Here is a 14406-nt window from a genome sequence, read left to right on the forward strand (position 1 = left end):
TGCAGTGCAACTTCATGGATTTCAGTATCCTCTTTTGAGTTACAGTGGCCAGATTTAGATGTATCTAGACTTCAGTTTTCTTTACCTTACCAACTGGAGGCAAAAGTACAGCATAGAAAGATGCAGGTTTTACGTTAAGCTCAAAAGCGTCTGCTTCAGTGTTTTTCCTTTTACATTTCAGTGTTGGAAAGTCCAGAATTTATCAGCATGACAGTACCACCAATGTTACCGAAAGTCTGTTTCCAGTGCCAGTTAAAAGTTGAAAGAAATGGAAAATCTAAAACATTCTTTTGGCTTTGGCATAATTTTTTTTTTTTTTTTTGAGAATGAACTCTTTCTTACTATTGAAGTCTTAATGACATTTATATTGACTTATACTGAAGAGCAAAATTCCTTTTGCACAGTTCACACCCTTTATTTCCTATCAGCAAGCTGATCTCTAAGGGAGAGGTTTTATAAATGAACTCATTTAATAGGTCACTGCTTCTAAGAGTAGTAGTTCATTCTCTCCCACTGCCAGTCAGGCAGTCCCACCTCTTCTGCACAGCAGCTTCAACGGTCACCCAGCAAGGAGAAGCTCCTTAAACTGACAAAAAACTATCCAGAAAAAAATCCCATGGTACTTTATTTATAATCTAATTCAGTTATAGCTGAACAGGCTCACAGAGATAAGACAGGCACCAACAACAGGGCAACTGAAGCATATGCCTGGAGTGGAGTACGTAAGAAGAGCTCCTCACCAATAGTAAAGCTCTCAGAAAAACTCAGCCTCCCTAGAACTGCACATCCAGCAATAAACACATTTCCTACCATGTAAACCACCCCATTTTATACACAACAGTGAAGACTGAGCAGAATAACCAACAGCTACTTCTTTGGATATAAGCCCTGCCAGCCTTCCAAAAGTTTACAGCTTTTAACAAGTCAGGATCTACCAAATGGTGCATTTCAACTCTTTCATTTTCTAGTTGTCGATCTACCCTCTCCCTTTGCTATTGTGGTGGTTTTTTTTTCCCAGGCTGCTCTCTTCAACTTGGAAATCACAGAGAAAAGGTGGCTTTGGTTTTGTTTGGAGTTTTTGTTTGTTTGAGGCTTTTTAGTTTTGTTTGAAAAGGGACACAAGGCATCAAATGTATCACTTAAAAGCCAACCTGTGTTTGTCATCATGATCGCCACAGTGTTTTCTTTACATATTTGTTAATTTGAAAGTGGTTTTCTAAGCAGTAAAAGAAGATAATAAGGAGGCAGGTGAGGAATTATGAAAATGTCACTCTGATTCCAGTTTTCCAAACTGAAATTAATTCCACATGGTTTTACTGTATATTCCTAAGTGCACAAGAGGAAAAAAGTCCCACAATATGCAGAGTTTGGCAGAACAATGAAAGTGTAACTACCCTTCAGTTAGCATGGAGACAGTCTTGGTCAAACAGACACAAATACAAACCAAAAATCCACACAAAAAAAAAAAAAACACAAAACCACAAAACCCAAAACCTAACCAAAACAAACAAAACCACACACACAAAAAAAAAAACAACAAACCAACTGAGCACACCTGTAATACTACTGCTCATCTCAGAGCAAACTGAACCCCCTCTTGCCTTCATTAAGGCAGCCATCATTTACCCCGGCAGGTAAATGACATCCTGATATCTTTCCTAAGTGAATACAAGTAAGCATAAACCTGACAGACTGGGTTATTCCTTCTACTAAGTCCAAACGGCTAGAACAGTATCTAGCTGTTTCTTCTAGAATCCCCAGCAGTGGCACTTATCAATATGCTTGGAATTAACATAGACTGCTAAATAACGTGAAACAGAAATCTAGTGTTTAGTAAGCCTCCCTTCTTTTGAAGGGACAACAGTACAAACTTGTAACTAGAATCCTGGGGCAGGGGAGAACTGACCATCAAAATCAATACTGTCACACACAGGTTAAAAGTATTTTCAATGTGTCCTGCAACACTTCCTGTGCTGTGAAGTTAAGGAAATCCATTAAACCTCAGATATCCAGACTGCAGCTATGGATGTTGAAGATTACCCTCCTTTAGTTCACTCTTCCTGTCTTAAAACAAGTTATTTGAGAAACTCAGTTAATAAAAATGCTATTCAGAAATCAAACTTTTCAAGATTCACTTGTGAAAAGAAGTTTTTTCAGAGAACATCAAGTTTTCTCCCTGCATAGAGAGTACCACTCCTCTGACACGCTTCATGGTGACTTTCAGAAGAAAAGGCTCCTCAACATACACAGCTTCTTCACCTTCTTGCTTTATTATACAGACCACAGCTAAAATTTTGCTGGACAGTTCCCTAACAGCCACTCATTTCAGAGGTGGTAGGAAAAGAAATATGACTGCATTCAAATAACACATATAAATACAAAAAGTAAGTAACATTATGTAGCGTCCTGTTTCATTCACCTCAAGGCTAGCACTCAGCCTAGTGCCTGGAGCTGCAGTTCTTGCATGTGAACCTAAACAAGCTCCTAAGCCTTTTCAAGAAAGGTACCTCACAGCAGGATCTGCCAAAAATTAGGGTGGGTGTGGAAGGGAAAAACAAAGGTGGAAAAGAAAACACTACCAACATCTCAGACTTTCCCTGCCCCTCCCCATCATGTTTTTAAATAGGCTACATTCGGTGCCTACGGCGTTGATCACTACCAAGTTGTGAAAACAAACCAAAGCCTGTGGTTTTGGCAAGATGTGTTTACAGTCAGTACCCGTCTGTGAGATTTATAAGCCATGATACCAAATAATGAAAGGATTATTATAAACAGCAGAGAGAATACTTACGGGCTTATTTAGGTGGTAGAGGTTGGGGGTGGGGTGTTGTTTTTGGTTTTGTTTGGCTTTTGGGGGTTATGCTGGGCAAGTTTTAGAAACCTGCAAGCCTACTCTAAGAAGAAAGGGAAAAAAAATAAAGAAACCTCAAAAAAAGAGAAATTATATGAACCTCAAAAATCGTAACTGTGTTTTGTTCATTTATAGTTATTCCCACTTTATAATCAAACTTAACCTTTTCCTTTGCTAAAAGAGAAACTGCCCTATCAGGTGAACCTTGTACAGTGAATAGGACTGTGGAATCCAAGCTTCTTGGAGCCTGTGACCCAAAATATTTGCCAAGAAGCCTGTTTCAGAATATCAGTCTTCAAGTTACTTCAGGGACGGCTGACATGTAGTGCCACCACAAATGGAAGTTTCCCTCGTGGATGTCTTTGAGAGCTTCCCTGGCAGGGAGCAAACAGCTGAGTGGCTAAACCAGGAAATACCTACTTTGACAATATTCCAATGTAGTGGTCACAGCAAATGGTGTTTCCAAATTTGCCCAACATTGCAATGGGGAAAGGACCGATCAGGTCTTCTAACTACATGCTAACCAGTAGAACAACATGAGTTGTACCTACTACAGAGATATAAATACACTCTGGCACACACACAGTTCTGACCCCGACCAGTAACTTGTGGCAAAACCAAGCAAGAAAGTCTGGCCACCTGAGAGCAACTGATAATCCTGTAAGCAAGTTAAGTCTAGAGAATTCTGCCAATTATATCAGATTTAATTTACTAACATGAACTTCAGAATCAATGTAGAGCAGCTGTATAATCAATTTCATCTGTCAGGATCTACAAACTAACCATTTTCTAAATAAATATGACCATGTGAGCCCTGCTGAACAAAAAAAAATAAAAACCACAACCAAAAGCTGGCATTTCCTGTGTATTGCTGCAAGTGTAAAATGTCAGGCTAAAGTAGTCTGAACTCATGTTGAAAAGAAAGAATTTCCCGTACCTTTGATACAGTGCTGGATACAAGCATATTTCTATATGTCTAAAACTAGGACAAGGCAATCCAAGATCAACCTTCAGCACGTATGCTAACCATGCTGAAATTGATGACACATATAAGGGTATATTCAATCTGCTATAGGACAAACTCTTGTCCAAGAAAAAAAAAGTACAGACGAACATTCCCCTTCCCTATTATACACCACTGAAGTTCATGTAGAGTGCATGTCCTCTCTGATACACTTCTGCAAATAACTCATAGAGAAGTCTGGAGTCAGAGCAAAGAACTCATCTGGAATATAAAACAAGCTCCTACGTCTGTTAAGCAAGTTTCTTCAAAGATGATGCAGGAACTGTAAAGCATGAAGGAAAAGGAGACCGTGGGAACAAGATGCTTGTAGACTAGCCTAAGATCTTGGACTTATCCCTCAAATGCAGTGTTTTGCCATCATCTATCACAAGGTCCTATCATGGAGGTATCTGGGATTCCTAATTCCGAAATTGCAGATGTTACTTAAGAACCGCTGACACGAACATAACCATTTCCAAATCTTCACTCATCAACTCCAGGAATGGATTTCCCAGATTTGAAGACAGGAAAGCTCTCTAACATACTGGTGCCAAGATTCGGCTTCCTATGTCATCATCACATGCAATTGCTGCATTTGGAGAACATTTCTGGGTCAGAAGAGAATTTCTGTCTCTTTATCATGGCTAAGTAGACACCAAAAAATACCTTTAGTTACCTTTAGAGAACACCAAATTGATGTCCCAAAAAACCATCATTGTTCTCACTCAAATTCCTCACTTCTCTAGTACAGCAGAGGGAACCAAAAACAGAGAAGACAACCATGCATGTTCTTCCTCTCTGTAAGCAGCAGCACCATCTAGGTGAGGCAAAGTTCCAAATAAAAATAAATGCACCATACACCTCTGCAGCCTGAGGCAGGTTCAGTTGCTGGGGCACAGATATTCATAGTTCACAAGATGAAAATTACCATAAACAAATGTACTATGCTAATCAGATACTAGTCTCACACTTGAAACACACCATGCTTGTTCATCTCTTTTATGCTTTTAATGAATTATTTATATACCTGCCATGTTCTTGGCAAGAAAGTATTTCTTGCTGTCTAATGGGAAAATTTACTTATGTTAATTAAATTTTTCCGTAGCAAAATATTTCAAAACACAAAAATCTAGACTGGCTTAGTGGGCTGCTAAAAGAAACTGTGCAAGAAATGTAATCACCATTCCAGTTGCTTATCAAATAGAATATCTACAAACAAAACCAGTTGTAATCTTCCTGCAAGATAACATACAGAAGGAACCTGTAAGAGTCAGGTCCCAGAGAAGAACAGTACAATGGAGCAAGCTGACTTGTAATAAGCACAACTCCTGTGCAGCTAGCAGGCAGAACTTACACATGTAAACAGAGTCTTGCAATACAACGTGGCAATTAAACAGCTTTAAAATGCATAACTGAAGTTAGATACTATTAACTGATCTAGCTCAAGGCTCCTCAAAAACATGAATAAAATTAAGTTATCCTGCTACATATCTGAGAGAGCACAAATCAACTTCACAGCAAAATCTGGAAAACTGGAATAGGAAAACACTGTAAAGCATTATAGATGATGCCATGCGGAGTTGAGCGTATTTACAAAGGAATGCCTACCGTTTATTTCTCATATAGGGCCCCAGAAAGAGGCACGGGCAGTTTGCATAGAAAGCTACAGCAACTGGTTTTCTTATGGAAGCCCATGGTCAGTTATTCTGACACAAAGCCAAACATCTTGCCAAGGAACACAAGTCAAAAGAGTTCTGGGAGCTTAGTGTCTTTTGCCCAGTTAAAACCCTACAGAACTTCAGTGAACACAAGTGCTGTATCAGAAACACTGGTGCAAAACAAGCGTCAGACACCGCTAAACAAAACTGCACTGAGCATGCACAGACATCCAGCAGTGCATTACAACCATAGTTATGAGGTCAAATCAGTGCAGCTTCCTTTACCCCCCTTCTACTTACACAGTGTAACGAATTCTGAATAAAGGACTGGACTTAGCCAAGTCAGCTAGTGTAGCAAGACTGCCAACTTGTTAAAAAGAAAACGGGTAAGCCAATGCAAGGAGAAGTCTTAAGCTGATCAAATAAATTGTGTGGCAAGAAATCTCCACTTCCCATCAGTACCAAACCAATGCTTAGATTCTTTCCCCACTCAGTGCCTCTTTATAAAAATACAGTATGTCTCCATCTACTCAGTCTTAATTATACTTCTGAGACAGAGCAGACCAGAAACAGATCTGCCCCGACATTTTTCAGTATTTAACAACACTTTAGACTAGAAAGCCAACAAAATCGCTTCTTCCAATGTTTACTTTTAAGAGACAAACACATTCTCCAGTCTACCCTATTCAAGCTAGAAATAGCGCACAACATCCTTGGTCAGTACATTCAGAAGAACTCTTACTTTTTTGTTCCTGGTATACACCTCCAAAGTTGTGTTTGAGATATCAGCATTCGCCAGCTCCACCAAAGAGATAAAACTAGTATACAAAATCAGAAGCCTGGACAAGCTTATTAGAGTTTTGGTGGTGGTGGTTTTGGTTTCTTGCCCATGTACGATCAGTTTTAAGTAGTTCTTCAGTTTTATCTCCACATATATCCCCATTAAACCAACTGAGAATGTAATTTCCCCACTAAGAGGGGGGCGGTGCTGTTTTGTTTAAAAAACTAGAACAGCTTAAAAAACGAGTCTTTGGCACCAAGCAATCTAAGAATGCCAACTGCACATCAGATTTAATAAAAGTATAACTTACTGATCTTCTGTGTTTTCATACATGCATTCACTTCACATCTCTAGTACCTTTTTGCATTTTCAATTACCACTAACAAAATGAAAATGAGTTATGCCAGAAGTTTTACCTAGTCTCTATACATTGAAGACAACATAAGGAAAAGCAGTCTCCAGTCTCTTTATTAGTGTAAGTAACATTTGTAAGCTTTCGCCCGAAGTCACCTGGGGAGCTCAGCTGCTAGTTTACAGCACTTCATGCACACTTTACAGCTCCACAAGAGCCGATGTTTGCGCAAGACCTCGCTTGAGACGCTGCTAAGCCAGAGGTAATTCAAACCTGGAGCGTGGCTAAACTACCGATAGTAAATATCAACAGAGGGAGCGTGTCCGCTCCTCCTTCCCCGCCCCGCCAGCCCCCTGCCGCCGCGCAACAAGTGAGATGGCGGCCGCCCCCCGGGGTAGCCCAAAGCCACATCCCCCCCCCGCCCTCCGGTGAAACGCCGAGGCAGTGCGGGGGAAGCTGGCGCCTGCCGCCTCGCGTACCCCCCACAGGAGTCCGGCCACCTGCGGAGCCCGTTCCCGCCGAGGCGGGCACTCACCCACTGGCTGCTGAAGTAGTCCAGCCCCTGGCAGATGAGGCGGCCGGCCTGGGCCAGCAGCACCTGCACGCCCAGGGAGCTGCCCAGGCAGTAGAGTCCGTAGAGCAGCGGCCCCCCGGCGCCCAGGAGCAGCAGGAGCCGCCGCCGCCGCAGCACCTGCTCACCCAGCGCCTCCACGCCGTAGTTGGCGAAGCAGATGGGGAGGAGGAGGGCGGCCAGCAGGACGGGCGTGCGGGAGCGCTGCAGGCGGCCGAGCCAGCGGCGGCCCAGCGCCGTCAACGAGCTCTTGAAGGGGTGCAGGAAGGTGCCGCAGAGCACAGCCCAGAGCAGCGGCCGCAGGAAGGCCTCCAGGATAAAGTAGACCAGGACGGCGGCTCCGCAGCACAGCCCCGCGAACAGCAGCGCCCCGGTGTTGTAGAAGGCCTGTTTGATCGGCTTCTCCAGCCTTGGCAGCGACATCCCCGCCGCCCCGCCTGGGCTGCCCAACGGCAGCCGCGGCATGGCCGCCGCTCCCTCCGCCCCGGCGGTACCCGCGCTGGGGGAGCCACCCGGCCGCCGCTCCTGCGCCGGCGAGCCCGGAGGGGCCACGGCCGGAGCCTCCGAGGGCTTTCCGCTGTCAGCCATGGCGCCCCCCCCAGCCCCGCCGCGCAGCGCCGGGCTCGGCTGCCGCTGACAGCGGGCGAAGCGCAGCTACTACCACCGCCGCCGCCACAGGCGAGGGCGCGGAAGGGTGGCCGGGGCTCCCGGGCGCTGTAGTGCAGCCCCGCGGCTCCGGGTGAGGGCGTAGGCCCAGCCCGGCGGGGAAGGGGAGGTGCCGGTGGGGAAGGGTGCTGGGAAATGTAGTTCCGCTCCCCGCACCCGCGGTACGGGGTGTCCCGGGGGTCCTTTATCCGACCCCTCCGGCTTCAGTTGCTGCCGAGCTCGGGCTGAGGCTCCCCACTGCTGCCCTTGCTTCTCCTCAAGAAGGCTGCTGGAGGTTGAGAGCCCAGCAGCTTGCTTCATGTCCTCGCCCACATCCCAGCAGCGCAGCCTTGTCGCTGCTCTCTCGTCCCTACTGTAGTTTCTGAAGGCAGAAAACGCTCTGAAATTGCAGTGTCATTGTAAGGAGGAGAGCAACACTGGTTAAACCGGCTGGAATTTTGTCTTGTCTGAACGTGTTCTGGCATCAAGTTATTTAACAAGGAAGGAAGGAACAAGGAAGCATCTGCACTTTTACTGGGAATTAGGCTTACTGAGGAAGTAATTTTCTATGGGTTTTTAGACCTGACACTTCTAACACTATGTTGCATGAAATGTTTTCCACAACCTAGTGAGGAACTAATTTCTTGCATCTGCCATCCACGCCTGAGGGTGACAGCTAACATTTTACAGATGATCCAGATGCCTCTATAATAAATAGGCTTGGACTGAGCAAGTTTTGAGAGCTGGAATCCACAACATTTGAACTAGCTCAGTGCTGGCAGTACGCTGCTGAAACAGTTTTCTTTCCACAGCCGAATACAACCCTTCGGCGAGTACTAAAGCTATTGTAATGCCACCATAAAACCACAAGAGGGTTCTTCCTCTTCCGAAAGAGGGGCAGCATAGCCTCTACAACTTACTACAGAGGTTGCGTACCAATAAACATGTAAAAAATGCAGAGGTAGGGGATTTTTTTCTTTATTTTCCGTTTTAGGATTTACATGCAAGTTTGAAATTTAGCGTTATGTGACTTCATGGTAGATTTCTGACCTGCAGGACTTTGGTGGAGCATTTCTTGCACAATGCAGATGTCTAAAAGTTGAGATTCCCCTGAACCGAATTCTTTTTAACTTGTAAAGTGGGAACACAACTGTTCATAAACCAGATTTTAAAGGCAGAAGAATACGAAGACAACAGACTATAGCAGAGACCTATCCCTATCATCATCCCAAGGAGGAAAGGTAGAGATTTCTCTACATGCTTCCTGTAACCCACACTGCATCCTACCCATCCAGTTTCCTAGAGTTTTTGTGCACAGTCCCAACTTCTTGGTGCTGCAAAACCTTTCCTGTCTGTTACGCACACGTTCATGCTTATAAAGGTCACTCTTGGCTCCTGCAACTCCTTATTTTCCTCTTCTGAACAGGTCTCGTGTAGGTTTGACAGGGTACTTTCCTTTCTTGCAATGAAGGGATTTATAGACCTACAAGTACCTCGTTTGATCCTGGTGGTGATGAGGCATTACAAGCAGTTGTCTGTATGAGAAGCTTTTATTGCACCTTAAAATGATGCTGCCACTCACTGCTCTTTGATCAGATAGATCTGCCTCCTGGCAGGGTGCTGAAATAGGTAACGGGCACATCACTACCTGAACCTTATGGAGGAAGCATGCCAAAGAGACTCTAATGGCTCATTATAATACATTTACTGCATTAAAGTTCAATTAGTAAGTGTCAATTAAGATTTACACGGGGGGAAGTTAAATAAACAGATGCCAGCAAATCAAACCTTCAAAGCACACCCTTATTCCTTGTATTTTTCTTAACAGACTCTGGCAGTCATGTTCTTCAGGAACAGAAATTAATGGCACCTCTTTGGCTTAAGTGATATTGATTTACATAAGCTAAGGATTTGGTCCCTGCTGTAGAAAATCTTTCCTTTTCAATTCTTTTCATTATAAATAACTAAACATATCAGAAATAAAATAATAAAACAAACAAACAAACAAAACCAAATCCACAATGCAATGAAATAAAGATTTCTAACTCATGTACAACCACAACATGAACACTTAAGAACAGGGACATGACCATAAACATCAGAAAACAAGTTCTGAGGTGACTGTTGAGGGACAATGCATGGTCTTCACAAGGCACACCTCAAGCTCTGAAAACTTATTTCCACAACAGATTTCAAACAACTACATCCTTAACAGCTGGTTTTATTCAAGCTTTGAAGCATTAGGTGATTGTAGATTAGATGCCCATCTAGGGGTAAATTGCACTGATAAATCATGGTTTAGATGTTTTATGGCCGTAGATAAGAAGTATACCCCAGGGTCCTATACTTCCAGAAATCCTCAGTCCTTTTGGATGTATTTTTGCTATTTGTAATGCTTCAATAGCGAAGAGGGCAGGAAAGGAATGCTTTTGTGTCACTGCAGAAAACATGCATGTGCCTAAAAGTACACATATGGTAAGTAATGGTAGTCTTCAGTGTTCTTCTACGGAAAGGAAAATATAAAATGAGGTATTAGCTAGTAAGAGAGAAGCTTGTAACTTCCGTCTGCTGCTGCTGCATTAGGATTCATGATTTTGTGCACTGAACTGAAACTTTCCAAGTCCCCTTCAAGAAAAAACAGACACTCCTTATTCATATTTTGTGCAGTTAACACAGCCCAAAGTTACAAGCTGTCTTACACATGATAGTAAAATACTGGGTACTGAGGTAGCTGTGAAGCGAAGAAGACAACACTGGCAACAGCAAGTTAATCATGATTTATGCCCGAAATAACCACATGAAACTATGAAATTATTCGATAACGAAGCCACAAGGTGTCAGCACTGGCCTGTGTAGTTAGAAAACAACTCTTTACCCCTTGTTTGTTATAACCTCTTACTGAACATTTGTGAATGTTCAGTTGAGGTGCATTAATGAAACGAAATTAACCTCAGTTTAATGACAAAATAATATCCTTTTCAGAAAATGCCTTAACAATCTGTCAAATGTTACATAGTACAAGACAATATAATTTCAGACCCTCTTTTGAGTATATTTAAGGCATCTATTGATCATGGTCACTCGGATAGTGCACAAGTGGCTGACACACGAGAGCCATCTTTTCTTGCAGCCTGCAGCTACAGGATAGCAATACTAGAAACACAATAAACGGAGCACATGGTGTAAAAGCAATACATTTTTTGATCCCTTGAGCTAACTCTTCTGCTCAGTCCACCAGCAAGGAATTAAAACACCTGCTCAAACCTGTGAGATCTCCAAAATTGAAGCATCTCTGACACTTCTGCAGGTGCTTTTGCTTGCCGAGTGTCACAGGACTTCCTTCTCTGTTGCCAGTCTCTAACCATTTGATTTCTTTTCTGCAGAAGCCTGTTCTCACTGCTTCAGGAGCTGCTCTGTGTGGCCAAGCAACAGGGCAGTGATGACAGCAAATAATGAACACCAAAATTTCTAATATTGGCAACTTTATAGTTGCATCAAATACATTACAAAAACACAGCATAGGCATCACCACAGAAACCTCTACATTCCTCTTACTTATAGCAAGTGACAATAGGGTTAATTCTTTGTTAAAATGCAGGTGACTACATTTATTTGCAGCTTCATTGTGATTCTGATGGTAAAAGAAAAATGTAGTCCCCCACATTTGTTAATTTGCTACTGTGATCAGCCTCACTGACTTTAGTGCAATTACTGAGAGTAATAAATCCAAGCCCACGGCACAGAAAGGAATTTTTAACACAAGGCAGCAGCAAAGACTTCTTTAGCCTCACACAGACTTTTTCCTCCCATTTTATAAATGCCATACGACACATTTTCTTAGACTAAAAAGGCATTTATTATAACAGGTTTATAAATGTTTTTGTCTGTCACCATCAAATAGCTAACAAGGCTCACTTGAACACGAACATTTAGTATAAAACAGATGTTACAAAGCAGTATTTTAGGGCATGCACTGATTGTAAAGTAATCCCATAGGTCACCATAATTTCATTATGTATTCATTCAGTGTTATTTTTCTGAAAAGACTAGTGCTTAAATACAAAGAAGTTTGATGGTTACTTCTGGACTGGAAAACCCCAGTTCTGCACTCCTACCCAACCAGATGCTCATTGACTTCACATGAATGCTAGGTACTGGCATACAGAACTGAGCCTAGCATAAAGAATGTAGATCACCACTTAACACTATAGTTACAAGTTGCCTATTTGTATGTTTTATCTATGCATTAGTCTTGAGAATGCTAACAGATAGATAAAGATAGAGATGACATTTCAGGTTCAACCATGAAACTTCTTGTAATACAAAACAAGTGGCAAGAGTTAACATAGTTATGACAGTCTGCTTACTTGCAAAGAAGTTAAAGCAAACTCAGAATATATTAATCAGAAATACCAAGGCATACCAGGCATCTCTTTTAACCAAAACAGAACTCATGATGCTTCAAATATGCTAACAAAAGTGTATTTGCCTACATAAAGCATGGGGACATCACACACAAGTATTAGGGTCCCACCATTTCATTTTTCTAATGAGCTAATCAGTTTAGAATTTCATCTTCGGCTCTCTGTGTCAAGACTTGAATGACAGATACTTCCAGCTTTAGAGAAGATCTCTTGTGGCAGTTTTTTCTATTTCAGTGTTTATTACTTGTTTCAGATCACTGAAAACAACTAAAAAGAAATGACTGCTTTATACATGAGTAGTCCAGTATTTCAGAAACAGATACTATATTTGGGGTTTCAATACTAAAATATTTTTCCGCCTAGATTTAAATATGATATTTGTGCTTCCTTTCCTATTATACTAATACTCTACATGGCAATATTTTCTTGACTTATCAAACTTATCCTTTTTTCATCTTGTTTGGGGAAAAAATTAAAAAATAATACTGTAAAAAGACTAATGTGAGGCTTCATTTTGTACCCAAGAAAGTGACAGGTTAGCATATAAAACCCACAAACATAATACTGTAGCAGGTAACTTCTCAGCTTTCTATATATCTATTCTGCCTCCCGCAAAATCACCTAGGAGTCAGGGAACATATAGATTTGTGTTTTGTCTTCTTTTGTTTCCAAAGAGGAGTCTATCCTTTTGGTTTTAAACTCTCTTGCATAATTCTCAGAGTTACACACACATAAATACCTTCAGCAAAACTGCATTACCCACGAATTGATTCTGGGAAGTATATTTTTTATTAAGCTTTGCAGATTACTGTTATGAGAAATCAGCAAGAATATTTTTATTCCTTGGCATACAACTCAAGTTTCGTTATTTAGTCTTCTACTAATACCATCTTATGAAATTGAGCTGAATGATGTCAAGCTTAAAGGGGAGATGTGAAAATAAATCAGGCAAAACGCTGCAATCACTACTTGGCATAAGATATTCACTGCCCTGTGCAGGCATTGGAGCCATAAAAGATTGGCACCTGCCTGGCACTTTTGAAAATCCAATTACTTGTTTAAAAGTGTAAACATAGATTTGAGTAAATATCATTTAGAAACAGCTCAGAGAAGAGCTGCTACCAAGTAATTCTTCAACTCTCTAAAGAGCACAGCTTCGCAGAAAGTTTAAGAGCACCACATGAAAGTTCACCTTGTATGGACATTCCTAAACAGCCTCTAATTGCAGATCAAAACAAGCCTACACAGAGCAGCAGCTGTTCTAAAATACAGGCTGTGAAGGCCTGCACGTATCCCAACCTCACATCGGTTTAAAAGAACATTCCTATTTAGATAAGAACTGCAGAAGCAGGGTAAAAGCAACAGTTGTGAATGACTGTGCAGCTGGTCAGGGAAAGTTCCAATTGGCTATTAGGAGAGGGTGGTTGGTCACTGGCACAGGCTCCCCAGGAAAGTGGTCACACCACCAAGCCTGTCAGAGTTCAAGGAGTGTCAATGATGCTCTTAATCACATGGGTTAGTTTTAGGCAGTCCTGCATGGAGCAGGGAGTGGGACTAAATGATCATTATGGGTCCCTTCAAGCTTGAGATAATCTGTAAGTGCAATTCAAACTATTTGGCAATCCAAGAGGAAAAAAAATCTGCCCCTTTCCTTACAGCAGATTCATTGCTATTGCCAAGTCAAGTCACAGATTTTCAAAGCAAGTAATGTCTTTTAAGACTGCTTTTTCACACCTATCAACTCCACAAGCTGCACACATCCTCCCTGACATTTCAAAATTGCACTGGTTTTGCCTCACTATCTGAGCCCAAATTAGATAAGTTAAATAACCAAGTTCAAGCATACATAATTTTACCAAACCTATTGTAAAAATCAAAGGAATAAAATGAAAAATACCAAAGTGATTATTTCATACTAATAAGATAGGTTTAGAAAAGGAAGGTTTACCTAGAACTTACTCTCTATCTGCAAAAAATCAGATACCTTGACATATAAATTCCACAGAAATAGCTACAGAAAAAATAAAATTAAAAAAAAAAAAAAAGTGAAAAGTTGACATATGGTTAAAAAAATAGGTATTTTTTAATTATTTTTTTTTACTCAGGAAATTGAGATCTTCT

At 41.7% G+C, this 14406-nt stretch overlaps 1 protein-coding gene across 4 annotated transcripts in view; it reads right to left on the bottom strand.

Moving 5' to 3' along the window:
* Positions 1 to 7871, bottom strand: part of TMEM245 (transmembrane protein 245) — a 75491-nt gene extending 67620 nt beyond the window's left edge. For 3 of the 4 annotated variants that reach the window (XM_062610965.1, XM_062610962.1, XM_062610961.1), the window contains exon 1: positions 7181 to 7869. In XM_062610965.1, coding sequence (XP_062466949.1) covers positions 7181 to 7804 — 624 coding nt within the window. In that variant the 5' untranslated portion in view covers positions 7805 to 7869. Of the gene's footprint in view, positions 1 to 7180 lie in introns of all 4 variants that reach the window. The other variant, XM_062610964.1, reaches the window with a different exon arrangement.
* Between the last annotated feature and the right edge of the window lie 6535 nt (positions 7872 to 14406).

Source organism: Pezoporus occidentalis, unplaced genomic scaffold, assembly GCF_034315485.1.
Source record: "Pezoporus occidentalis ecotype Australia unplaced genomic scaffold, CSIRO_AGI_Poc_V1 ctg15, whole genome shotgun sequence".
NCBI classification, from domain to species: domain Eukaryota; kingdom Metazoa; phylum Chordata; class Aves; order Psittaciformes; family Psittacidae; genus Pezoporus; species Pezoporus occidentalis.